At 34.3% G+C, this 26,308-nt stretch overlaps 1 protein-coding gene across 1 annotated transcript; it reads right to left on the bottom strand.

The window, feature by feature from the left end:
- Nucleotides 1-1,710: 1,710 nt before the first annotated feature.
- Nucleotides 1,711-25,118, bottom strand: LOC120331028 (myosin heavy chain, skeletal muscle, adult-like). The gene is made up of 42 exons (XM_039398046.2): nt 24,849-25,118; nt 24,553-24,651; nt 22,158-22,301; nt 21,837-21,993; nt 21,660-21,687; nt 20,814-20,937; nt 20,572-20,664; nt 20,127-20,190; nt 19,142-19,240; nt 18,688-18,791; nt 17,760-17,898; nt 17,278-17,426; nt 17,045-17,164; nt 16,534-16,704; nt 15,513-15,692; nt 15,287-15,419; nt 14,843-14,919; nt 13,793-13,998; nt 13,035-13,158; nt 12,685-12,821; nt 12,227-12,482; nt 11,799-11,880; nt 11,567-11,727; nt 10,893-11,069; nt 10,217-10,453; nt 9,961-10,104; nt 9,385-9,522; nt 8,871-8,978; nt 8,602-8,727; nt 8,167-8,286; nt 7,189-7,385; nt 6,827-7,010; nt 6,479-6,644; nt 6,260-6,363; nt 5,432-5,568; nt 4,920-5,112; nt 4,574-4,666; nt 3,946-4,182; nt 3,412-3,582; nt 2,776-2,976; nt 2,341-2,502; nt 1,711-2,035 (listed from the first exon to the last, which is right to left on the bottom strand). Exons 1-42 carry the CDS (start codon nt 24,948-24,950, stop codon nt 2,024-2,026), a joined length of 5,856 nt encoding a protein of 1,951 aa, XP_039253980.1. The 5' UTR covers nt 24,951-25,118; the 3' UTR covers nt 1,711-2,023.
- Between the last annotated feature and the right edge of the window lie 1,190 nt (nt 25,119-26,308).

The following is a 26,308-nucleotide window of genomic DNA, read 5'->3' as shown; positions in this document are numbered from 1 at the left end:
GGTAGAAGTAGGCTACACGGAGAATTTTTCAGGCGAGAAAGATTTATGTCTAAATTTTAAAGACACTGATAAAAACTGACAAATGTCATATAAAACCAAAACCATAAGTCCGAGAGGCTGCCTAAATTTGAATTTCAAAGTATTGCTGATCGGCCATCAATATGTAATAATGAAAATCGTTCAAGACGATCTCTGAAATACCAGAAAATCGTTTTGAGCCTAATGGCACGATAAGAAAAAGATCACACTGATAACAAACCGAAAACCGTTGAAGAAGAACTACGTGTTTACCTTCCCTAAATACCAGCCAAAATAGAGGATATGTGCCCATCTAAACAAACTCATAAACATATTGATATTACATTGCTTTTAACGACTATGAACAGCCAGTTAAATATTTCTCATTTGTATCACACGGTACTGTTCTCTGTAGTCATGAATTTGTTACGCCTTTTTACAACTTGAGTCATAAGCCATTAGTCTGGTTGTAAGTTCATTCCTACACTAAAACTGATCGAGATTATTGGTTATTCGAATAGTTTCCACAAAATCGCTAATTTTCGTTTGGTGTTTCACAAAAAATTCTCGATCTAAAAGGTGTTCTGCGATTCGAAAAATGTTGAAAATCACTGCGTTGTATGATTGAGCCGTCTTATCTCTTTCCTCTATTATTTATTTACGGTGTGAGTGCTTCATCTTACATTAACACGAAACGCCCATAAATTCCGTTTCCAGCGCTAACGCATTAGTGTTGACTCACGTTTTGCTCAATTTTCATACTTTTCTGAGGCCGGAACAAGCCGTCTAATCATTGTGTTATTGCAAAATCTGGAACGAAACTTCTGGGCCCCAAATAACCTATGAAAGACTAAATCTTGAGCATAAAAATTGGCATTGAGAAAATCGATGACTTATAAAATAACTTCATCCTAAACTGATTGTTCTTTTCTTCAACACCAGTAATTTTTACCGAAGTAAAATTAATGTCATTCAGATATTGACATCATGATATTGATCGGCAGTTATATTTTGACTCTAGGAAATTATTATATATATTTTCTTTTCGTTTTTTTCCAACGGCATGTTTGGCAGGTAAGAACATTAAATATTCAGATTGGAATAACATAATTCACAACGGCTACGTTTATCTATTCCTGAATAGTGTCCAATTTTAGTAAAATTACAATATTAGACGCCGTCTGTGAATATTTTCCTCTCTCTCTCTTCCAAACCCATTCGTCAATATCATCATTTTGTCGCGGTTGTGCAAACATAGCGAGTCTGGAATTCGTACAGCACCTATCGCTCTTTTATATATATATAGAATATAGGGTGCTCTCGTGGCGTATAATTAAAAAGATAATAGATAGTCCGACAGTGTCTCCTTTTCGAACGCAACTCAATTGAAGCAAACTACACTCTCAAAGTCACGTCTGATAAATTTGCTTGCTACTCATTGTAATTAAGTAAAGTTAAACAATCACCAAAAATCAAGGTCTTTGGAGTCCGCTATTCTTTTTATAGGCTAACCCGGTAAGTAACTTGTCCACAAACTGGGTACACAAAGCGCACCAAAATATCGAACGTTAAGCAAACAAACTTACTTTAAAGTTTATATATATACTTTTTTTCCCCTTTTCAACCAATTTCTGAACTTTTGAACTAACTATCTAGTAAATTACTGACTCCATAAAATAAACAGTGCTGATGATTATATTTTCATGGGTAATACAGTGCGAAATCATTCAATGAACGTGCAAATGTCAGAAGCTGAAAATCTATCAAGATAAATGAAAATATTTATAGGTCATTTTTTCCAGGTTCTAGTAAATATTTGTCATATAGTTTTGCTATCAAATGTGTTTGTGATAGTTGTTTCAAGTCGTGAGATGAGTTTTGTTTGTAAGTGGTGTAATATTATAAAAGTTTGAGTAAACACATAGCTTCCAAATGTGCTTGTATAAACGTGCAAAGCTGAATATTGAAATCGTCTTTCGTTAACGTAATATGTCCTCAATGTATTTCAGTCGACATTCTGAAAAAATAATTATCAGTCGTGACAAAGAAAAAATGGCCGTGGTTAGGCGAGCTATACACTCATCTAGTAATAGCAGCAATACAGGCTTTGTTCAAATATTCTCTGTTTTAGACAAAATTTTATTTTAAGGTTATGTAGATATTTCCCCATTAGCTTTGAGCATGTATATTCTTTTTTGAAATAATGTTTCGTCTTGAAAACACACAATATACAATAAGTTCAAGTTGTTATCCGTCTCAAAGAACAAATCGTTCAGGTAGAGTTTACACCAATTCCTTCTTGAATCAGTAATTCATACTTGCCTTATACGAGCCCATTTTTCCTAATCCAGACCCAACACTATCTCTTGCTTTAGATCTTAGCTTGTTCAGAGCTGATTCAGCCATGTCTGCTCGCTCTTCCGCGTCATCCAATTCATGTTGTAGTTTTCTGTATTTACCCAAATTTAGATTTGCCTGTTCTTCCTGAAATAAGTTAATTATTTGTTATAATGAGGCGCTAATGTTCTGAAATCATATATTTGTTTTGTGTTCACATTCTTTAGGTTAATTCTGAATTTGTTGTCTGTTTAAAGTAAAGTTTGAGTAATGTATTTCGGGAAAGTACCATCGAAGTATTATTATTTTTTATTTGTCACTATTGTAGTTCTCATATGCATGGTTCATAAATAATTGACATCGACGAAAATACAAAAGTCTATGAATGTCGTTAAAACATAAATAAGTTTTGCTACTGACCGCTTCTTCACATTGTCTCTTGTAAGTTTTGACTTTAACTTGAAGCTTCTCCACTAAATCTTGCATTCTGAGTAGATTTTTCTTGTCTTCGTCAGCCTGGTACGTGACCTCCTTATTGCGTCGTTCTGCTTTGCGTAACATTTTCGACGTCTCGACGTGACGCCTCTGCTCGGCGTCAACTTCGTTTTCAAGTTCTCTCACCTGAGCACGGGGAAATACAAAGTAAAAATATATCAAAACATTGTAATTTTTCGAATGTATACTAATTGGTATGATAGGTTACGATAATAGTCAAGACGCAAACATCACAATATAGCCATGTGCTGAAAATTAGAACGGCAGAATATGTTTACATGTCGTTTTAAAAAACCTGAAATCCAAAACAAGCTCCACAATGGGAACGGCGGAATGTTTTATCGTTAATTTGTTTCAACGGAATATTTCAAAATGCCTAAATCAAGAACAAGCTCCAAATACTACATCTAAATATTGATTTCATTTATACACAAATGTTTCTCATATGTTAATTCTGCGATATACTGGTGATATACTGTTGAATTCTATCACTTCACTACTGATTGTCGTACCTTGCCAATATAAAAAAAAAACTGTCAGAGAGCTTACATGTAGACTTACCCTAGTTTCAAGCTTTTGCACTTGTTTTCTACCTCCTTTCAACGCAACTTGTTCAGCCTCGTCCAATCTCATTTGAAGATCTTTAACCGTTTGCTCCATATTTCTTTTCATTCTTTCTAGATGAGCAGATTGATCCTGCTCTTTCTTCAACTCTTCCGCCATCATGGCCGCCTAAAATGTTTAATATGTACTTTAGTGCTTAGCTGGCGTAAGGAGTATGCTTGGACGCAGTCGGGGATCCGTATATTTAAGGTCGTTGCGATGATATATTTGTTCAAGTTTCACCGTCGTTTTTTTTTCGAAAAAAAAAACCTGCACTGTTTTCTTGCATACGAACTATTAATTCTATCTGTTACGCCTCCAAGGAATTAATTATTGTCTGGATGGCAATTCTGCATTTTATTGCATAAACTGAGTACCGCTGCAGTGGAGAACTTTCATGAAAAATGTTATACAACTAGTAGCTGCATCATATAATTTCCGTGCGTCGTGGTGGTGAAACAATATCATAGGTTTTTCGTGCTGAATACTCACGTCAGTTATAGCCTTCTTCGCCTTCTCCTCTGCGTTTCTTTGTTCTTGAATTGATTCTTCGACATCTGATTGCATTGTCTGTATCTCTCCCTCCAACTTTCGTTTTTGATTTATCAGAGCAGTATTCTGAGTGTGCAATAAATTTGCTCGTTCACTGACTTCCATCAATTCACCTTCTGCAAGTTTTCTGCCACGCTCAGCTTGTTCCAACCCGGCAGCCATTTCTTCGAGCTCAGCCTTGAATCGAAAATAAATATCAAAAAACGCCACAATAGATTGGAAATTATACAGTTCAAAATAGTTTTTTATAGTAACTTGATCATAGCAGACATACACCAATATATATTTTGATATATTACTCATAACATATGGATTGGATCGTAAATAAATTATTATTCTAATATATTTATAGTCTCAAGGAATTCTGCACTTTTTCTCAGATTTACTGAAATCAAACTTCACTTTCATCCACCAAATAATAATCTTGAAAGATAGCGATTTGAATGAGTCTACAATTTTAGATGAGAGCTAAATTTGTTAAAATTCAAAATATTTGTTGTCACAAATCCAAAAGGATGCCAGTTTTTTTTTTATTTGAAGCAACATTTCGAGTAATTCTTAATATTACCTGCAATAAATTTGCTCTACGTTCAGTAACTGCCTGTTGTTCTTGCATATCTTCAGATCTGCGATTGCCATCATCAACTAGCATTTGCAACTCCTAAAGTATTGAAATAATGTTTTGAAAGATCACAGCAGTCATAAAGCTTAGAAATGAGACATCTGAACATCTCCTTAGAAGGAATACCACCGAAACAAGAAAGTAAAGAAAACATATATATACGAAGTTAGTTAATTGCAATATATTGAGAATTTAGAGAATAATAGTTCATATTTTGCTCAATTTAAGCCGCATACATTTTGGGCATATTATATAAATTCATTACTACGAGTATAGCGACTTCCAATCGAACCTTATTAGAAGCTTGCATATCTCTCAATTGTCTGATGGCATCATGTGCTTGTTTATTAGAATGCGATATTTGCATTTCAAGATCGTTTATATCGCTTTCCATCTTCTTTTTGATCCTTTGAGCCTCAGATCTTGATTTCGATTCGGCATCCAGTGTTGCTTGCATTGATTCAATAGATCTTTGAGCATTACGTCTATAATGAAAGTATGTTGGACATTTTGTTTATTTACAAATGAAAAAGTTCGGATTTTTAAACTGGATAGATAAGTCATTGGTAGATAGAATTTTTCAAACATTATGTTCTGCGTATTCCTGTACTTTACTTCGAGCAATTGAAAATTTGATGGGGGATATAGTATCAAAGTGAAGCCAGTAAGGTTCATAGTTTTGAAAGCAGTGGTATTTTGAAATCAAAAATATGCGCTGATTAAAATGTAGACCGAGGCATTAATACCATGTCTCTATTCAATATGTCACAGTTATGTTATATGAATGGCTTTATTTTAAATAACCTGGCGTTATCAATTTCTTCATCCTTTTCGTGCAATCTGCGTTCGAAATCTTGTTTAATTTGCGCCATTTCAACTTGCAGTCTTAGAACTTTACTTTCTTCATTTTCTACTGCTGCCTCAGCTTCTTCAAATGCAGCCTAGAATAGGAGAGTATAAATAGATAGACAAAAATTTTTAACGTTCCGCTTGAAAATTCACTAGAAAAATACAGCGAGAGTTTGCACAAAACTTGCAGCATGTTGTACTCACACACACTCACGAAATCGAACACGGAAAGTACTGAAGCAAAATAAAAATATATTATGAAAAATATTTTGAGTTATTCCTGTTGCATTGTGCTACACAGTGGACTACTTTGTTTATATCCCGTCATTAGTGCATTACTGTGCTTTGCCTTAGTTAGTCTAATAGTGGTCCGATTAGGTTTGGCTATACTCAATGACTCAATCTGATTATGTTGCATGTTCTTGTGTTTAGGATAAAATGTGTTTTTAGTTTTTCAAAGCGATAATTTTGGTTATAATAAATAAACTGTCACAACAAGAATTACCCTAATTAATAAATCATGTGAATACACAGTAGATGATAGAAAAAGATCGTCATTACTTATCGATCTTGTTACTTATCGATCTTGATTTTACACGTGCATTCATCATATCTCGGACCAGAAGCCTATTTGGATGACATGCGGTGTCTCTATTGAGTCAGAGCGAAAGACACACGCCGCTAGATCGATAAGTCGGCGGTCTCTAATCGCTAACTCGTTATTGAATTGCTCTCGCAAGAGTGAAGACCATAACTACGGTATACATGTTTAGTAGGCTATACCTGTAATTCAGTCCTCTCGTGTTCCAATGATCTTCTTGCCTTTTCAAGTTCGTGAATACTTTTTCCTCCTTCCCCAAGTTGATCTGTTAAATCCGATATTTCCTCTAAAAAAAAAAAAATCATCTGATATTCGAATTAAATATTCGAAGTTTGCCACATCATCAGCTGAACATATGACAAACAGGACAATTTTGCAGATTTACATTAAAAAGGTTTTACCTTGTAAGTTCTTATTTTCACGTTTTATAGTTTCTAGAGCATCCAAAGCTTCCTCATAAGCATTTTTCATTTTGAATAATTCTGTAGAAAGACCTCTTGCTTCTTTTTGTGATTGTTCAAAATCTACCTGGATTTCTTCCGATTTCTGCTTGTGCTCAGCAAGTACCTGCAGAATGTTTCAATTAGGAGTTACTCAAGATAATTTGAATGCAATTAGAAAAATGATCATTATCGCTATATGCACGCTTCAACAATTGTTGAATTTTGGAAATTTGAATCAAATGTTTGTTAAGATACAAACCAAAATAACAACAAATTGCATTGAACACCGCATCAAATGATTCATACTTTATCAAAGTTTCGTTGCTTCTTGTCCAATACAAGAGCAGCTGAATTCGACTTCTCCAGATCAATTGCAAGATCTTCGAGTTCTCCTTGAAGTCTCTGTTTTGTTTTCTCTAAACTTGAAGCCTTCGCTTGAGAAGCCTCGACAGCCTCTTCAGCTTCTTGAAGACGAGAAGCCAACTTTTTTCTATGTGTTCAAGAAACAGTTTTTTTTTATTTTTTATCTGAGATGCATGGATTAGAATCTTTGAATCCAAACAGTTTGGCGTGGAACCTTTCACGGATATTACAATAGGGCGATATTTTATAGAAAAGAAAAAACTGCTAAAAAAGATGTATGAGCTACTTAATGGCATAGTTCTTACTTGGCTTCTTCCAACTCTTCCGTTCTTTGTATAGCGTCAGTTTCATATTTTGTTCTCCATTGTGCAACTTCTGCATTTGCTTTTGACAAAGCTCTTTGTAACTCTGCTTTAGTTTCTTGTTCGTCTTCATATTGTTCGCGAAGAAGATCGTTGTCATGTCGAGCACTCTGGACACCGTGGGCCAGAACGCTTTTGGCCTTAAAATATACAATCGCCCATGTTCAGAGATGGCACAATGGCCTTCTCGACGAGGCAACTAGTGTTTGTTATGAAGAAAGCATGTGTATGAGCAGTGTCATATAGGTAATATAGGTAAAAATCAATTATTCGTCAAATATTTCAATTTGAAATATGAAATGCATTTCCTAACTAAAACATAAGCTATGTTATCCGCCTGTGCCTTGAAAGTTTCAGCGAAATATTGTCGTCATGGCTGAACGAAGCACTAATCACATTCTTAATTAATTGTTACGCATAAGTGATTACGGCACAGATTTAGATTTGTTTACTTTGAGTTCAGGAGCTGTGTCGATGTTTCACACAAAGACAAAGCAACATGATGTATCGGGTAGGTACGTTTGTTACTTTATATACCAATTTTTAAATCATTCAATCAATATTTATCTGAAAATCAGGAAAAGTATTAAAAAATTCCTCATGTAAAATTACACAATAGCGATTGTAGTTGTTTATTACAAAGTATTCTGGTTAGACAGAGAAACACTAGACAATGGCGAATGATCAGAGCTAAAATTGATGTTTCGCAAAAAGGATTTTCCTAGAGACGATATCATCATTGCAGTTTTTGACTATGCTCAGAGTAGAATGACTTGACCCGGTCACATTTTCGTAGGTGTGACACGATAGAGTAGTTTGATAAATTGTTAACCAGGAATATGGCACAATTCTGGCAATTATTCTTATCTTAAAATATTCTGCAAAAAATAATATATCAAACTAATAATATATCGATAGTACCTTAGATTCCTCTTCCAGAAGCCTTTTTAATTCCTCCAATTGTTGCTGCATTGAATTTCTAGTTCTTGTGTACTGACTCATCAAAGCTTCCTTTTCCTCAACAACTCTGCTCAATTCGCCCTGGAATTTTAATATTTATTTCAAGAGGAGGAGAGGAAAGTAGACTATGAACCCATATATATCAGCTCGTTAACCATCCAGTCATAATTTCTCAAATGCATAAATGTGCACATATATATGTATAGTTATGGCACAATAACAATTCTACTATGACTATAAATAAACGAATATTAGATTGAAAACAGTCATGGCTATAGGAAGTGTATCCATAGTTTAAATACTAATAAATACAGTAAATTATTACTAAGAGTACTGTTACAAACATTTTGTTGAAATTAAAGGTAAATGAAGTAGAAATAAAAAATTCCGACATACTCTTTCGCTCGAAATCCTGGCAAATTTTTGGTTCAATTCACTCAATTCTCGACCCATTTCTTCGTTCTTAGATTTTGCCTCTGACAATTGATCCTCAAGGTTACGACTCAATTTTTCAAAATTCAACTGAAAGATATTTTTAGAAAGATATTCAAAATACAGAAATGTACACACTTCATTACAAATTTGGTAATTAATCAATTAGTAGTAATTCAATAAGGATAAATTTAAAAGTTGAAAATATAATTTATTAGAAAAAAAAATGAAACCTTCGCCTTGGTAACAACTTCTACATTTGTTGATAGATCATCAATTTCCATTTTCAATTCACTTTTTTCTTTCTCTAACTTCTGTTTTACTCGTTGTAAATTGTCGACCTATTGAAAATGTCATAAATTAAATAAGGGTGAAAAAGTTCAGCTTCAACACATATACCAATTATAAGTGACGAGTGGAAAGAGCATACCAAATGCCACAGGCAATAGGATGAGAAGATATATATTCGTTTTTCACCAAACAATGAATTACTCGAAGTCAATGACGTTTCTCAAGAAAAACGAATACAATTTTAGCAAGACACATGAAAAATAATATAAATACTTCGCTTTTGAATTTTTAGCAGTGGTATGTCATCAAGAATATAACCTGTCATTTCAGAATTGTCACCCCACGCTTATGTTTTGATATCGACCAGGGGTAATATATTGGCGAAAATCACTATCGCTTCAAAATTAGAACAAGTTTAGTACTTGTGAGTGATTTTATATGAGATTTAAACGGTACCTGTTCCGACAGTTCAGCATCTCCGTCTGCATGCTTCTTCCTCATTGTAGATATCAAAGATTCATGAGCAAGATTCGACTCTTCTAACTCTCTGCGCATCTTCGAAAATTCAGCTTCACGTCTCTTATTCAACTCAATCTAAGCAAGATACAACTAATCAGCAATGACTAATTTGCAAGATTTACGAATTCTGAATTGCTCATTAAACTTTTTGTAATCCTGTTTTGAAAGCATTTTACGAAGACGAACCTGTTATTCGAACCATTATGAGTGTAGAACTATTTCGCGTATTCAAAAATTATATTAAATATATATTGGATAAAATTAGATATAATTCTTTGCGTTTCGGGAGAGAGTGGCAATTTTTCAAAAACTTGAAAACTAAAAACGAAGTGTGGCTTGCAAACGCGTTTACCTCAAACCATCCTGGATTCTTCGAACACCACGTTTCGAATAGATCATCCCACTATCTACAGGAGCGACATCAAAACATAAAAGTTCTTCAGGGCATAATAGTGATATTGCAAACTTCACATGGGACCTGTGTAAAACATGATATATAAAGTTGTATTTCACCTGAGCAGATGTCGCACCTCCCGCCTCTTCCAATCTCTCGCTCAATTCTTCAAGCTCACGTGACATATCCGTTTTCTGCTTTTCGGCTTTTGCTCTCGCAGCTCGTTCTGCGTCCAGTTCTTCTTCGAGTTCTTCTATACGAGCCTATAAACAACACATAATTTCTTTTTTAAGTTGAATGATTTGCTTTACACAAAATAAAGTTACCCTGTAGATACGCTAATATCGACAGGTAAGTAATAATATACTCTTTTACCTGAAGTTCTTTAATTTTTCTCTGCAGTTGGGCGATCAAGGCACTTTCATCTTCAAGCTTAGTACTGAGTTGATTGTATTCAAATTCCTTCTTTTTTAACTTTTCTTCCGTTCTTTGTCTTTCATTTTCAAGATCCATGATACTTTCCTGAGAAAGTCTCAAATCTCCTTCCAGTTTACGTTTGGATCTTTCCATATCCATACGAACTTTTTTCTCTTGTTCAAGAGAGGCCTCAAGCTATATATTTGAAAAAGTTACATTTAATTTTCAAATCTTGAGCAAAATCATTTTCTTTTCGTACAAAGGCAATATGGTCGATATAAAGAATATTTTCAAAGTTGTAGTCGAACAAATTTTTGAATTTGACATTTGCAATTTCCTTATACCACAAGATATTGTTTAAATACAAGTTGTTCTCAGAGGTCTCAAAGCAAATTTTATACATGTGACCAATCACAAATTTAAATGTGCAATTTAAATTGAATAGTTTCATAAAAAACGTTATTTAACAAATTTTACAAATTCCGTAATAGAATATCCTTAATAGAATTAATAAATAGATGGAAATTTTACAGAAATACCAAACAGTTTGATGAGGTTACTTTATTTATATATCCATTTTATGTATTTTTTGAATAATATTCAAATTAAAAATATTTTCTATTTCTCAACTTACATCATCAACTTGTTGTTCCAATTTAGATTTTTGCTTAGTCAAGCTATTCACTTTATCTTCTTCTGATTGCAGATCATCCAATGTTTGTTGATGAGCTTCTTGTAAAGCTTTCTTTTCTTTTTGTGTCTTTGCAACAGTATCTTCCAATGTTTCTACTTCATCACAAAGGTTTCGAACCTAATGGACAATAAGTAATTGTAACGATAAATATTATTGATGTTCGAGAGAATCCAACATTGACTAATATTTTATACCACAAATATTTTGTTTACTCAATAAAATATATTTAAAAGAAAAGATTGGTAAATTTTGTTTGCTCGCTTTTATTAATATCACAGTTTTCATATAAAAGATCACTAAGTTAAATAAATAAAGCAAAAGATGTTGTATAGAAATATTGATTGTCTGTTTTGTTTTTAATTCGATAGAATTGAATGGACTCAAATAGAATCATTTTGCTTCCTGAGCATGTGTCAACAATATGAGAAGAGCAATTTGTGGTGATTTGTGGCACCGACTGATATGTCTCCATAAACTGCCAACGTTAATGTGATACTCTGTAGGTGCGTGTGTAAGTGACTTCTTGTATAAGACCTTGTTTAGCGCAAACGTACAAAAGAATAAATCTTAGTGTATTATAATGAAGTCAATAAAATTATCACTTTTTAACAAACCTTGTTCTCTGTGGCATGCTTCTCTTTTTCTACTTTCGCCAAAGTTAATTCCAGATTATCAATATCTTTTTTTAATTCTGAACATTCATCTTCTAGTTTTCTCTTCTTTGACACGAGATCATTGCTGACTTCCTCCTCGTCTTCCAACCTCTCGGAAAGGTCTGGAGGTAGAAACATTTGTTCTGACTATATTGTTTTTTTATAGAGATATTTAAAAACTTTAGTAAAATACCTTTCAGTTTTGATTCTAATTCTACTTTGCTTTTAATGAGTTGATCGCAACGATCCTCGGCGTCTTGTAAATTATCTTGTTCCTGAGTTATGAAAAAATGGTAAATTATATAAAAATATTTGTTAAATTATAAACAGCATTACAAAGTAACGAAGAGAAATAATTGACTATTTGTCAAATGTGGGTACGGTTTCTGTCAAAAGTACATAACGCACTTGAAGCGATGACGTCATAGAAATAAAAATCAGAAAATATAATCTTAATCTATAATCTTAAAATATAAAGAGCATTACAAAGTAACGAAGAGAAATAATTGACTATTTGTCAAATGTGGGTACGGTTTCTGTCAAAAGTACATAACGCACTTGAAGCGATGACGTCATAGAAATAAAATCAGAAAATATGGAAAAAAACAATCATATTCATACCGCTGTTAGTTGTAACACTAGATCATTCTTTTCTTGGATCAAAGATACTTGGCTTTCTTCAAGCTCCTGTCGCCGTTTCTTTTCTTTTTCAAAACTTTCTTTCACATCACCCATTTCTTTTTCGATTGCTTCTCTTTCTTTGGCACTTTCAGCAGTTTTCAATAATGGTTTGATTTTGAACATAAGCCTCATCCATTCCCAGTTTTTCACAGAGAAATACGAACGTAGATTTGACTGTATCACTATGACCGCTTGTCTGAATTAATATATATTATGTTTGATTGTCAAATTTATAGTCGTTCAAATGGTAAGCACAATTTGGGATGGCACTGCAGTACACATCATTGAAAAATGGGTACCTAGTATCAATTACTAATGCGACGTAGTTCTAATAGGAGAAATAAGTATAATCGCTGAATAGATCCCTGATTGTATTGAAAATTGAATTTTCTTCTAACCGTCTTTCTAGCATTTTCTGGTATTCGATTCTCATTTGTTTTCCTCTGACACGAGCTTGCAGCATTGTTAATATCATTGATAATCTTTCATCTCTCATATCTTCAAGCTCTCCCAACATACCAGCTTTGAAAAATATCTGTTTTACAGAATAAAAACAGCTTTGAGACAATAACATGCAACTACCGGGAAAAAACCGCTGAATTTGTTTCAAATGAACATACTTCCTGAAGCGTGAATAATAATATGATATAAAAATATTCTGGTGAAAGGAATAGGAAAATTAACGCTAGATAAAAATATACTAAGGCATAAAAGATTATTTTGAAAAAGTGAAATATGTTCTCAAGACCTTTGTGTGTCCAAATCGGAATTGACTTGCATCCATATCTAGACTGCCCATCAATTTTTCTGTAGCTTTTTTGCTGTCTAGAAATTGACCCTCTGGTGCAGCGCTCGGATTGAGTATGCGGTATCTGCAATAATGAGTATGATGATAAATGATAAATATTAAAAAAAATAAGCAAACGACTGTCCACAAAGGCTTAATTTGGAATTTCTGCATCGTCTTCGTCATCCAGGTGTTTGCCTTACTACAAATTCTTGTAACAACAATGTTCGTTTCCACAATCGTTCGGACTTGATCATACTCACTTTTGTATCAACTAGGTTCTACTCAACTACAGCCTGTGATTCAGTGGGTTCGAAGTAACCAGTACGAACATGTTTCTAGAATGTCTTTATAATCAGCGGACCCGTCCATGTTTTTTTGAAGCAAATGGCTAATGAGCACTGCAGCTGACGACTATAATATTTGGCGTTTTGGAAGTTATATATTGGATGGATGGGAATAAATGATAATATTGTCAGGAAAATTCATGATGTAATGTAAGTATACAATGTTCATTACAACCTGAACTCTTGACTATCAACTAAACACATTAAACTTCATTAAATCGAGGTGTTTATGAAAATCTTTCTTGTGAGCTAACGGTACAAACAGACACGGATCTGGGTCTGGGAAATCTGCCAAAGGGTCCTCATGTGGCTATTATTGAATATCTAGATATTTCAAATTGAGGAAACCTTTAAATCAAGAAATAGACTTGCCGTTGTTTAAACTCAGCATACACAATTCTACTGGGAAATCCTTTTCTGCAAATTCTTATTCCTTCCAACACTCCATTACATCGCAGTTGATGAAGTACAAGTTGATTATCCATCATTCCTGGATTTTTCATTTCGTTGGGAATAATACATCGTACGAAGTGTGGTTGAGTTGAACGGAGATTGGTCATCAAACGATTCAACGACTCCTACGTACATAATACCAAAACTTGCAAAAATGAAAGTCAGAGTATATTTATCAATATTGATACAATTATAATCAGGAGGCACTTCTGCGTACGACCAAGCGCTGATGTCTTTTTTGTACATACGTTCGTGAATCATAAATTATGTTTAGTTGGTCGATGCAATAAACTATTTTAATATTTATACTGTTTCAATAGGATGCGCATTAAAATATGGCGATCGTTTATTTCAAAGTCATACAACAATCAGTTTGCCAAAATCTGGCGAGTATGGGTAACATGTCGCGTTTTATTATATCAGTACTCTTACATAGTAAGTAATAATGCCATAGATTTTTGAAACTTGAGAACTCGATTTTCAGTCTTGTATTTGATTTAGTATATTTTGATGAGAAACCATATGTATTGTTTAAACACAACCAATCTCTTGTAGTCGGTTGAAAGAATTATTTCATAAAAAAAAAGTGGTGTTAGGGAAACGAGAAAAGAATGGGAAAACAAAAAAGCTGGTGTACGCGCTTGTAATTACATTCAATTCCAGTATAATCTTAATAAATCGTAAATATTCCGCTTGGCGCGGAAGTTTTATGTAACTTACACAAGGCGTACAGAAAGTGGCAGTTCATTTTAAACGAAGTAGGTCGAAATGAGGGCGACTTAGACGTCATGAAGTCAAGATCTGCTTAGTATGACATGAGTTGTTTATCTGGTGGTTCTCAAGTATCAGGAATACATAAGATTATGCGATAGCTATGGAATTTGCACAACTTGTACAGACCGAGTGTCTGAATAATTTAAACAGGAGAGAAGCAAACGTCAAATGAACTATGCTGAATGTCATACAAACCCTGTGTAATGACGACACTGTCTGAAATGAACCGCCTTTCTGGCGTTTTCCTCTGCCGGCCTTTTTCTGCTCGACAGCTGTAATTGATAAGCGAGACAAATAAAACGTCGAAAATAAATTAAATTACCACTGTTTATTTATCATTGGAATTAGACCGCAAAACAATTCTTATTACATTTTGTTTAAATTAAGTCTTGCACATCTTGTCGCAAAAATATTATTTCGACGAGGACCCATCTGAAAGTTTACATTCAAAACATAATAACTAAAATTATGACGGCGTGAAGATTTTATTCGTTTCCTCGCAGTTTTGATTAACTAAAGGCAAATGGACTTTCGGTGAAATCTCAGGAATAAATTACCTGAAACCTAAAAACAGCACGATGCCCATAAAATATCACTTTTACTTCATTATAAAATTAATGAACAATAAAAAAAACTCACCATCGTCCGGCGAAATGTAGCTTTCCCATACAGTTGACAAAACCTTCAATGTTGATTTTTTGTATAAACTAACAACAGAATTATTCAGTGGATCTTTATTCTTTTCCAACCATCCTGATATGTTGTACCCAACCTAGATATCCAATGTAACGCAAATTTAACAATAATATTATGATATTTGATAACATTTCAATTACAAATCAGGTTTATAAAAATTTTAACTTACGATCCCAGCATAATGAATTAATTCAAAATGAGCTTCAAATTTTCTTTTTATCTGCGGCCTCGGTTTGATGAAATTGTTCGATTTTCCAAGATGGTTTGCATACAATTTCTCTTTGAATGTCTGATCCGAAGCTTTTGGAAACATACATTCTTCCTCGAGAATTGACATAATACCCAATGGCTGAAATGAACAACCACGCCAGCTATAAAATTGATGAAGGTGAACGGGTAAGGGCTTGGAGAAGTCTCGAACATACTTTCACAGTTGATTTGCATAAAATCCCAACGTTGATAAAGTTAAAAGCCCCCTGTAGGCATACGGAAATAAAGGGACTGTTCCATAATTTCGCGCAAATAACGTTAGTAGCGTCATAAAATAAAGTCGACGAGGTCAATATCCCAAGGTGCTATTCCTCTTTTCCATTTAATGATAAATTCGGTAAAATGTTATTACTAAGCTATTTCCGATGATGATACTTTTAATGACAGCCTTCACAGTCGTAGACAGATAAGCTAATTGCAAAGTATCATACAAAAGTACTTTGAATGACAGCAAAGTTACTTGCTGTTCAAGAAGGGGCTGACATCACCATATACAGAACTCTAAGTTCCTGAAATCACATACCCCGGTTCTGTTTATTATCAATAATGTTGTCAATGCATGTACCCAGTATATATGTATAATTTCTAGGTTTCAAAAGCTGAGCAAGTGTGTTTCAAAATTTATTTGATGAAAACAACTTGTGGCGAATTTCACCATGGTCAGGATTATGTCTAGAAATCAAATGATAAATTATAGTTTATTTTTACTGAAATGCAGAGCTCTATTGGAACAAAACGATTTATTTTTCATTATATACGACGTTTTTATGCCCCTTTCAATGCAAATAAGGCTTCTTCAGTACATGCTTATTTCAGGGCGCTTTTTATAAAAAAATATTGTTTTTTTATAATATATTTTATGGGATCTTTTATAGGAAATTGTTTATAATTTCCACACATGTATTAAATGAACAATGTACCTTTTCTATGAGTTCGATGCAAGCTTGCAAATCTAAACCAAAATCAATGAATTCCCAATCTATTCCCTCACGTTTGTATTCCTCTTGCTCTAACACAAACATATGATGATTGAAAAACTGCTGAAGCTTTTCATTTGTAAAGTTGATACAAAGCTGCTCGAAACTGTTGAACTGTAGATGATTAAAATATTTACGTGCTTAGATGATCTTCATAAAATAAAACTGACAGCATAATCAATAATCCTCTTCAAGAGCACCACACAAGAGCAACCATGAAAATTGAATTGTGGATTTAGTTTTCAGAATATTATGAAACGTATACATTATTTGACTTTTTCTTCACATTCACAAATGTATAGCTATATAAATTTATATATAGTATAAATATATAGCTAATGTTAATGACTAAACACAGTATGCAAATAATTCTGACGCTAACGAATGTAACGATTTAGATGAAATTTATAAAACTCCACAAACTTGAATGAAATTATGATCAAAATATAATTACGTCAAAGATTTCGAATCCAGCAATGTCCAAAACACCAATGAAAAAACTTCGAGGAAGTTTCGTGCTCAGAGTTTCATTGATACGTTTCACCAGCCATGCAAAAAGTCTGTCATAAACGGCCTGAAAATAAAAGCGTAAAAGTTATTTTGTAAAGGCAATAGGATTATTGTGCAAGTTAGTAACATGGGTGAAATCGTGTATCCGCATAACTCATTAGATGGAAATGATAGTACCTTACATAGAGCCCCAGATGAGTAATAGACTTGCTTGACCGTTTGCCCTTTAGTGACGTAATCATTTCCTACTCGAACTCTAGGTTGAGTGAGTGATTTCATAAATTCGCCGGTGTTTATTCCAAGTAAATAGGAAATTTTGTCAGCATCTGTTGACACAAATATTCTCCATTATCAAAAATAAAGCAATTTATTGGCAAAACTTGAAATACATAATATAGTCGTCGAGGAATAAATTATTTGAGTTATTCCAATGTAATTGGTTTTGACCTATACATACGCATATTCATTGTTTGCATTCCTTTTTCATGAGCTGTTTGCAAAATCAGCTACGGAAAAAAATAAATCTTGGCGTTTTTCTAAATGCTTGAAAGCAGAACGCTATTCCAATTTTCCTCCGAAATCTTACCTTGTGAAGATTACTTCCAGGTGAGTTTGAATCGGCGCTAATGTTAAGCAAACTTGTGAAAATTATTACTTACCTTCAGTTCCATCCGCTTCAGCTTGTTCTTCTCTGGGTTTTTGTTTGAACTTCATATTCCCAGCATGCATAATGGATCCCATTATCTTGTATATTCCAGCCTTTTCTTCTGGTGTAAAGCCAAGAACGTCAAACGCACTCTGTGCAAACAATAATTGTCCATGTTCAGGTAAATTATAATGAGGAGGCAACTACTATAGCAGTGACTCTAAACCTTTTTTGTCGACAAGCCCCACGAAGGTTGGGTATAACCGTTCGCACCCCCGTCATATTTAGTAACTCCTACAAGGCGTCGCTGAGGTTAATGAGAGTTTGGAATATATCACGATTTCATCATCAATACCAATTGATGCGATTAACCTAAAAATTATATCCCAGCAAATTGAGAATGAATCACGACTAACAAGATGCCATAACCTATTATATATTGTGACCCCAAAACACAGACAAATATTACATAATCCCAAGAGTTATAGGTTAAATATTTTAGTTCAAAAAAGGGTAAAATTAACTATGTTTTGAACTGTTGGACGGTGATTTTTGTTTTCCTATTTGCCGACGGTATTTTACTGACGGAAAACATTCGACAATTCTAATACGTAGGAAGGAGCCCAGTAGCCAGTCAACAATAGCTTTTAACACCAGCATAAACAGCATCCAAGTACGAACAAACACTTGGCCGCACAGTTCATCGCTTAGCCTGTGCTCAGTTTTATGTTGATATCTGATGATGAATAAACATTGTATCTTGTTCTTATCGACGAACTGCCATATCGCAACAAGGTACGATCCATGTCGCATTTCCGCGCTCCCTCTGGATTTGTCTGACGCCTCCGAAATGGGCGCCATACCAGGTTAAGTACCACTGTTGTAGCATACAGTTTCTGATAAGAAAATAAATAAATATGAAAATCTGTGAAAATTATTACATCAGTGGCCATTAATTCTTCCGCATCATCCAACCCGGCGACGGTGACGTCACCTTGCGATACGTATCGATATGAGTATGGATCGGTTGTCACCAATAAAGACTCTGTCAAACATAATTGGAATTTTTAAGTAAACTTATTTAGAAGATATTTGTTATACTGAATTAAAATATATCAAACGGTAATCAGACTTCTTTCTACATTTATCATAATAGTCAAGTCAACTCAAATATAGATATCCTGTAAATTTTTGCTTCATTCTGTCAGAAATCAGAGCACATACATTACACATACAAAACACACTCTTTTATTTTTATTTTTGATCAAATAAATAAAGTAATGGTCGATTCCTTGTCATCTTTTGTTGGAAAGAGTCATATCAAAATCACAATTACAATTTTAATACTAATTTTGAAACAATGAATAAAGTTTGTGCTACTATTTCTGAATTTACCTAGTAATTCGGGTTTAGCTCCAGAACATATTTGATAGAAAATATGAAATCCTCTTTCTCCGCCTTGCTGAAATATGACTCGAGATTTTTCGAGGAGATCTGAAGATGAAACAGAAACATAGAAATAATTTTGTAATTGGGAAAATTGTCGTTTTAACCCGGGTGGTTCGGTGAAACTGTTCCAGGGGTTCGACGAAGATTCTCTGAAATAATTGCATATCATTAAGTGTTTTTATTACCCAGCCTATTTAATTATGTAAGAATAACTATAGTACTATAGTGAATAACTATATCCACGTTTAGAAAAGCTTAACTATGCGTATAGTTTCGCACAGATATAAGTTTTATTGGACCTGTCAATATAATGGCTATGTCTGGAATCCAAATGCACTTGATCGAAAACTTATTATATCGCCACATACGTCGCTCATAGTGTGTCTGTGTCTGAAAAACTCTTTGCAATTGCATTTTTTGTAAAATATGTCAACCAAAGAAAAAACTTGGTCGGAAGACTATATGTGTAGTTAGTTGTTCTCGCAGATTATGTTGTTTTCACCACTGGCAGACCCAGGGAGTTGTTGGTTGATACTATTTTGATAATACATGGCCTTTGAATATAACTCTAAAAACTTAGATTCAAGTCAATAACGCAACAATCAGACAGACTGTTGCATTCGCAAACCATGCACAAAATTAACTTCCCCCTTTTAAGTGCGCCCCTCAGGTTCTTGCGCCCATTGCTTTACATGTTTAAAACATTAGGGTTCGACGATAGCTTACATAATAACGTAGGGCTTCGGCAGGTTCGGAAAGCAAAGGAATACTGGTTTAAGCAAAGATGTAACCATCAGCGACAAATAGAATCGATCGCGAATGTATAGTTGGATCCAATTTAATTAAAATAAATTTTTAACGATGTTCATATTTGTCAGCCGGATATTCAATCGCCTGAATTTTCCTATTTTTATTTGGACATTATACTCACATGTCTCAATATCTCCTGAAGCCAATTTACCGGTGTTTCCAAAATGAATTCGGATGAATTTGCCCTGAATGAAATTTTTTTTGCATTTTTTATACTGTAGTATAAATAACGTTGCACAATGTACAACATTTCATATTGGCGCTGATATTCGATAAGTTTTAGCAACCTCATTACAATGTATAACCACTGTATGTATACTACATTCACAAGTTAAATTTCATAAGAATTCATCGGTCTGCTTCTATCGCATAATAATTCAAATACTGTTAGTTAAGAAAAAATATCGTTTTTAAACATCAACTCAATAAAAGTTTGGAAATAATGTCAGATATTGAAATGGTATAAAACTGGTGCAACTGGTAAAAAAGAGCAACAACATTGCCTATTCGGTCTGATTTATGCTATTATCTCAGAATAATTACCATATTGAGCAACTAATACTCACAAATCTGGATGAATTATCATTTCTTATAGTTTTGGCATTTCCAAACGCTTCCATTGCAGGATTTGCTTGAATAATTTGATCTTCGAGAGTCCCCTGGTTAAATATGAAAATAATTTGAACGAAAAAAAACGGAGGAAAACTATAGAACTTGAATTTTAAAGAATTTATAGAGTGCTCCAGAAGTCGTGCATGTACAAACCTGACGATAAAGTTGGATTAATTTAAAGAAAACTTTATATTACCCCCATTTTTGTTTTTGGTTGGTGATCATCTACAACTTTTGCTGCCTCGCCTAAGGCAGCTACTGTCGCGAAGTATTGGATAACCTTCTTGGTGTTAACAGTTTTTCCTGCTCCCGACTCGCCACTGTGAACATGAAATATTTATAAAAGTACAGTTATTGAAAAATCAAATGTTTGACTTAGTTAATGTAGGGCGTGCGTTGTGTTAATTAAGAGAACCTCTAGCACAACAGACACCACTGATATCGTATGCCTCTCTAATATCAATGATATTTGACATTGTAGAGATCATGATTTATTAACTCAATACCGTAGATATAAAGTTATAATCAATAAAATATTTGAGATTAATTTTGCTTGTCTTCTTTAAACATGGTCGAATTTGTAAGATGTTAAAAGTTGACAAATAATAATATTTTTTTTTATTGTTATATATCATAAGCACTTCGCAATGAATGCATTTTGTGCAGAGCAAATAATATCGACACTTTTCATAAGTGTAAGATATAAGTTAGTACATTCATCATCAAATATACAGCCCAAATATTGATTGCAAAATTATACACCGCATGAGTGTTTCTCGTGTACTGTTACATTACGAGTGGTTACCATGGAGGCGACCTATGTCGGTTACAGCGTCGACTGAACGACTAAAGCGTTAGACTCAAGTATGTTGGCTTTTACGCATTTCAGGTTCAATTCCTATGACCACCACCGCACACATAGTGTAAGAAATCGAGTAGACAATGCCGGTCCTTCCAAAAAATATAACAGTAGTTCCTTTTATATTGTTAGTTATTAGTGGGCGGGAAAGTGTGTGAAAGGCGGGAAAATACGTCTACTCACGTGATCAACATGGACTGGTTTTCTCTGTCTGCAAATGATAAAAGTATGCGGGATTGAAACATAAAGATTTAGTAATTTTATATTTTTACGTCATTACACCGACTCTCAAAATATAATACAAATTTATTAATCTTAGTGAGCTCAACATAAATGAAAATATTGAGTTTACAAACTTACTTCTCAACATATCGTTGTAAGCATTATCAGCAATTGCAAATATGTGAGGCGGTGTTTCAGCTCGACGTCTTCCTTTATAACAGCTGACAACATAGGTCTCATATACAGGCAGGTATTTGTAAGGATTTACAGTCACACAAAACAGTCCCGAGTATGTCTTAATAAAAGTTATGCGGTATAATGTTATATTTGCGTTAAAGTAGCCAGACAAGTAGTTTTTGTCAGATATGTTATTATCAAAAACCAACACGGCGCTGTTGGTGCTTTAATGGTCATAATGAAAATATCAACTTTTGGGAAAATGACTTACATAATACTTACGTAAATCATAAATTTTTCATATCTTCGCCGTAAATTGTACAAAACCGATGGCTCGTTCAAATATGTCAAATTTGCCATATCTTCAATCATTTGAAACTTTGGGGGATTTTGCTCATGAATGTTGTCTTCTTTCACATCTAACTCCTGCGAGAAGAAAAAAAAGATTACAAATATTTCTAATGTTGAGTAAGACAGTATGATGTTTCATTTTAAAAGATTCTTAAAGTTGCTTAAAAAAGTATGGAGCATACATGTAGGCATATACAACTCATATAAGTTATAAATAAAGTAGGCTTACTAGAATTGATATGGATTGTTAGTGAAGCGTTGTTTTTGCTACGCTTTTTGTTGGATTAAAAATCGATTCTCTGACCAATATCATCAAATTAAATCTGAATCATAACATGGCTACAACAAAAAGCCCACGGTAAATAACGATACGAAGGCAGATTGGCTTCATATTGCCTGCAGTAAATCGAATGACTTCGAATGCTTTCTAACCTCGTATGGAAATTTCACGGCAGTATTCATTAAGTAAATGTGACATCGCATAAACCAGATAACGTCCCAGTGCAGATGCCTCCGGTTTCGAAATACCGAAATTGTTTTTATATTTATATAGAACAGATCTAGAACGGCGTTGAAATTGGGGTAATTTTATCGCAAGTTAGGCTTTTCAGCATAGTTTTTTGACCGTCTTGTTTATATAGGTGAGCATTGCTGTTCTGTGTTCTAATGTGTATGACATTGAAAACGGGATAATTTATGTACGAAATACACGACTTTTGGGTAGAACAATATTGAGCATGGGCCTTTCGCATATTATATCGACTAAAATATACAGAACGTCCAGCAGGTAAACAGATTAGCAGTTGAATGGCTGTTTTCCGTTGTGGACGCGTTGGTATCCGATTCAGTTAAAACCGGGAAGAGTAACGTATTTAGTTCAGATATCAGACTGGAGGTGCGATATTTTACGCGATACAGTTGGTTTTAGAACCGTGGGATGACTTTATATACACATTTATCTGCACAAGTTCGTGCAATATGGATTTACGGCCATTCCTACTTTATAGGGGGCCTAGGAAGGCAATTGTGACTTGAGAGGTTATAGTTTTAATAACCGACAAACTCATGATCGTATATGACTGTACTAATTCAATTTAGTAAACGCATGCAGAGTGATTGCAATTGCATATCATGTCTGCGGGTAGCAGATAGTTGTTGAAAATGATTAAGTATTGTGAATTTCTGCGGATGTTTAGATATATATTTTTTACAATAATAAAAAACAATTTCAAGACAACATTGACTGCAATCATACTTAGGCATGATTTTGACTTACATAACCACGGACCCATGTAATTGAATGAGGGTCTTCGTTGGGGCTTGAGCAAATTTCTGAACCGGAAAGGCACAAGAAAGCTTCTTTGTGACACGAAATTGTTACGAAAACATGAAGGTAATCAATTTTGTGCGACCTTCATAGCAACGTTGGGGGAAATCGAAACATGTTTGGAATTTGAATGTGGAATTCTACTATACTGGATTGTGGGAAGAGTGTTGTCAGGAGAGATAAACGGAGTCGGATCAGAATAACACGAATCTTTGTAACTTAAATATTTAAAAGGAAAGCGTTATGGGCGAAATAATTCTGTCTCCATGGCGACGACCCTCTCTCTCCAAATTTACTCACCTATAAGAGGCTGTATCTTCCCGCTGGTCGCCGTAAAAACGATTACATATCTATATACTGGGAATGGGAGATATACACTTGTTTGACTACAACAATAAGCTTGAGAGTGCGGACCGTTGGACCGATATTTGAGGCAGGCTCAGTAGGAAAAAGGTTGGAAGCCACTGCACTGGAGTTATCCAATGTGTATATAAAAAAAATTATCTTAAGTCCTATCACGCTATTTACTGGTATCATGAATGAAATCTATCGAATAGGTAAAATTCATGTATATTATGAAAGCTATATAAAACCAGATAAAGATTAGAACTTAATGTTTAAAACAAGATTGTTTTTTTCTGAACTAACGGCATGGCAAGTTTGAAATTTGTGGAAATATGCTATATATTAATAGGTGTTGCAGACATTCAAAATGACCGTGTCCGGAAAATTCGCCGCATAAAAAATCGCCGCAAGAGCATTTTGTTGTAAAACAAGTATTTGTGATAAAAACAATTAGGTTTATAGGGTTGGGGTATAATCTTAAATAACGAACTTTTTTAAATAAAAAGGTACAACAAAATGCTCTTGCGGCGATTTTTCCTATGCGGCGAAATTTCCTGCAGCGCGATTTCATACGGCGAAATTTCCTGCGGCAAATTTTCCTAGAACCAAAAATGACATATATATCTTTGTTTTGGAAAAAAATTTATTACTCACATCACCGCCTTTTGTTTTCACTTTCTTGCACCCTTTCTTTTCCGAAGCTCCAACTATTTCTGCCAACTGGTAAACATCGGTTTTGTGCGGAATCCAGACCTATAAAAGTTGTGTATTATTTAAGCTCATTCCAAAATTGTTTTACCTACAAGGATGGCTTGCTTTGTTTGATTTTGAGTTGACTTAATAAAGTTTTGACGACACGAAAATTTAGCACGCTCCATTGATTTATACTGTACACTAACATTCTGAAAATAGCATAATAACAAAACAAAACACCGTTTAACTGGACTTACTGATTTTTTTCCAGCGAAAGGTTGAGCCTGAAGTTCCATGCTTTCTTTTGGACTCATTCGGAGATATCCCGCCGCTTCTTTGGTAGCGGATGGATCCCACATCTTGGATACTTTTTCCAAACGAGGGATAAACAATAAAAATGCGAATGACCTTGCAAACTCAAAACTGAACTATACCAGAATGGTAAATATCTGTATTGAACCCGAAACGTCCGTGTCGCAGAATGAATGATGATACAACACTTCCAGGGCTAAAATGATGAACTCCCAGAATGCAAGGGGAAGAAGTCCTAATGCCTTATCTTTCATTATTGAAAGAATTCAGCATGGCGACATCGTCTAATAATATTCATTTTAGTGTTTTAAGTGAGTAATTTTACAGATAAGATAAGCATCTTAAGTTTCAGCTTGTGTTGGACTGCGCAGTTGAGTCGAGGTTTGTATTAGGCTCATGTTTGAGCGAACATTGACCACTAGTGAATTGAACCCTTGCAGTCCGTAAATGCGGTTATCTAAGTAGTCTGGTAAGTTCGCCACAACTCAAGCTGCGTTATTGATGTTATCTTGCTACCTTCTAATATTAGCGAAAGACGCGTCAACGTTATCTGTATGCTTGAGTACAATTGCCGTATAAGGAATCGAATAACGCCTTTTACGACTAGAGGAATCTATGCAATCATGCCTTTCAATGATCGAACAATTTCAGCTGAGGCTGTTCTTCAGAGGCATTCATGATGCAAAGGATCATATGCAATTCTATTTATCAGGAATGGACAATCACTGATGGGTTAATTTTGGACTTCTCTGCAAAGATCGGCTAAAATCTTCCTAATGCCTTGCGATCGACTAATCGTTAATAAGGTCATACAAATAATGGTTGAGTGCAAAATTTATAACCTAGCATCGAAGATCAACTCCTAGGGACACCAGAAACAAAAGCCACCTCTGGTAATTAAATAATGATTTTTAAATGATGGTGATCCTCCCACTCAGACCGGAATCTACTTTCCAACGAATTTTGAACCCGAGAGAATATCTAGTTGTTAATAATGTTCAGTTGCAATTTGCAGAGATTTTATATGTTCATCGACCTAAACTTTTATTGAGTTCTCATGTCTGACTCTGACATAGTCTCAAATAATATCTACTACAGGAATTGATGCCTACAAATACTCTAATATAATGGAATGTGGTTAACCACAAAACGTAGGCTAAGATTATATGAGACAGTCCTGAGTATAATTATTGATGCGGTTCTAACGATACCGACCTAGGGCGGTTCTATAGAGAGACATGCCTTTCCTATTTTGGGACATCAACTAAAGAAATAAAGTCACAAATGGTGGCGCGATATATCTCCGCTGGAACGCGCCTACACAAAATTGCGCAAACATTCTGGTCGGATCAGAATTTATATAAATTAATACTGAAATGGGCATTTTGATGTCCAACTAAGATTA

Source organism: Styela clava, chromosome 6, assembly GCF_964204865.1.
Source record: "Styela clava chromosome 6, kaStyClav1.hap1.2, whole genome shotgun sequence".
Classification (NCBI taxonomy): domain Eukaryota; kingdom Metazoa; phylum Chordata; class Ascidiacea; order Stolidobranchia; family Styelidae; genus Styela; species Styela clava.
The sequence above is the reverse complement of the archived record's forward strand: the minus strand, read 5'-3'. Positions and strand labels throughout refer to the sequence as shown.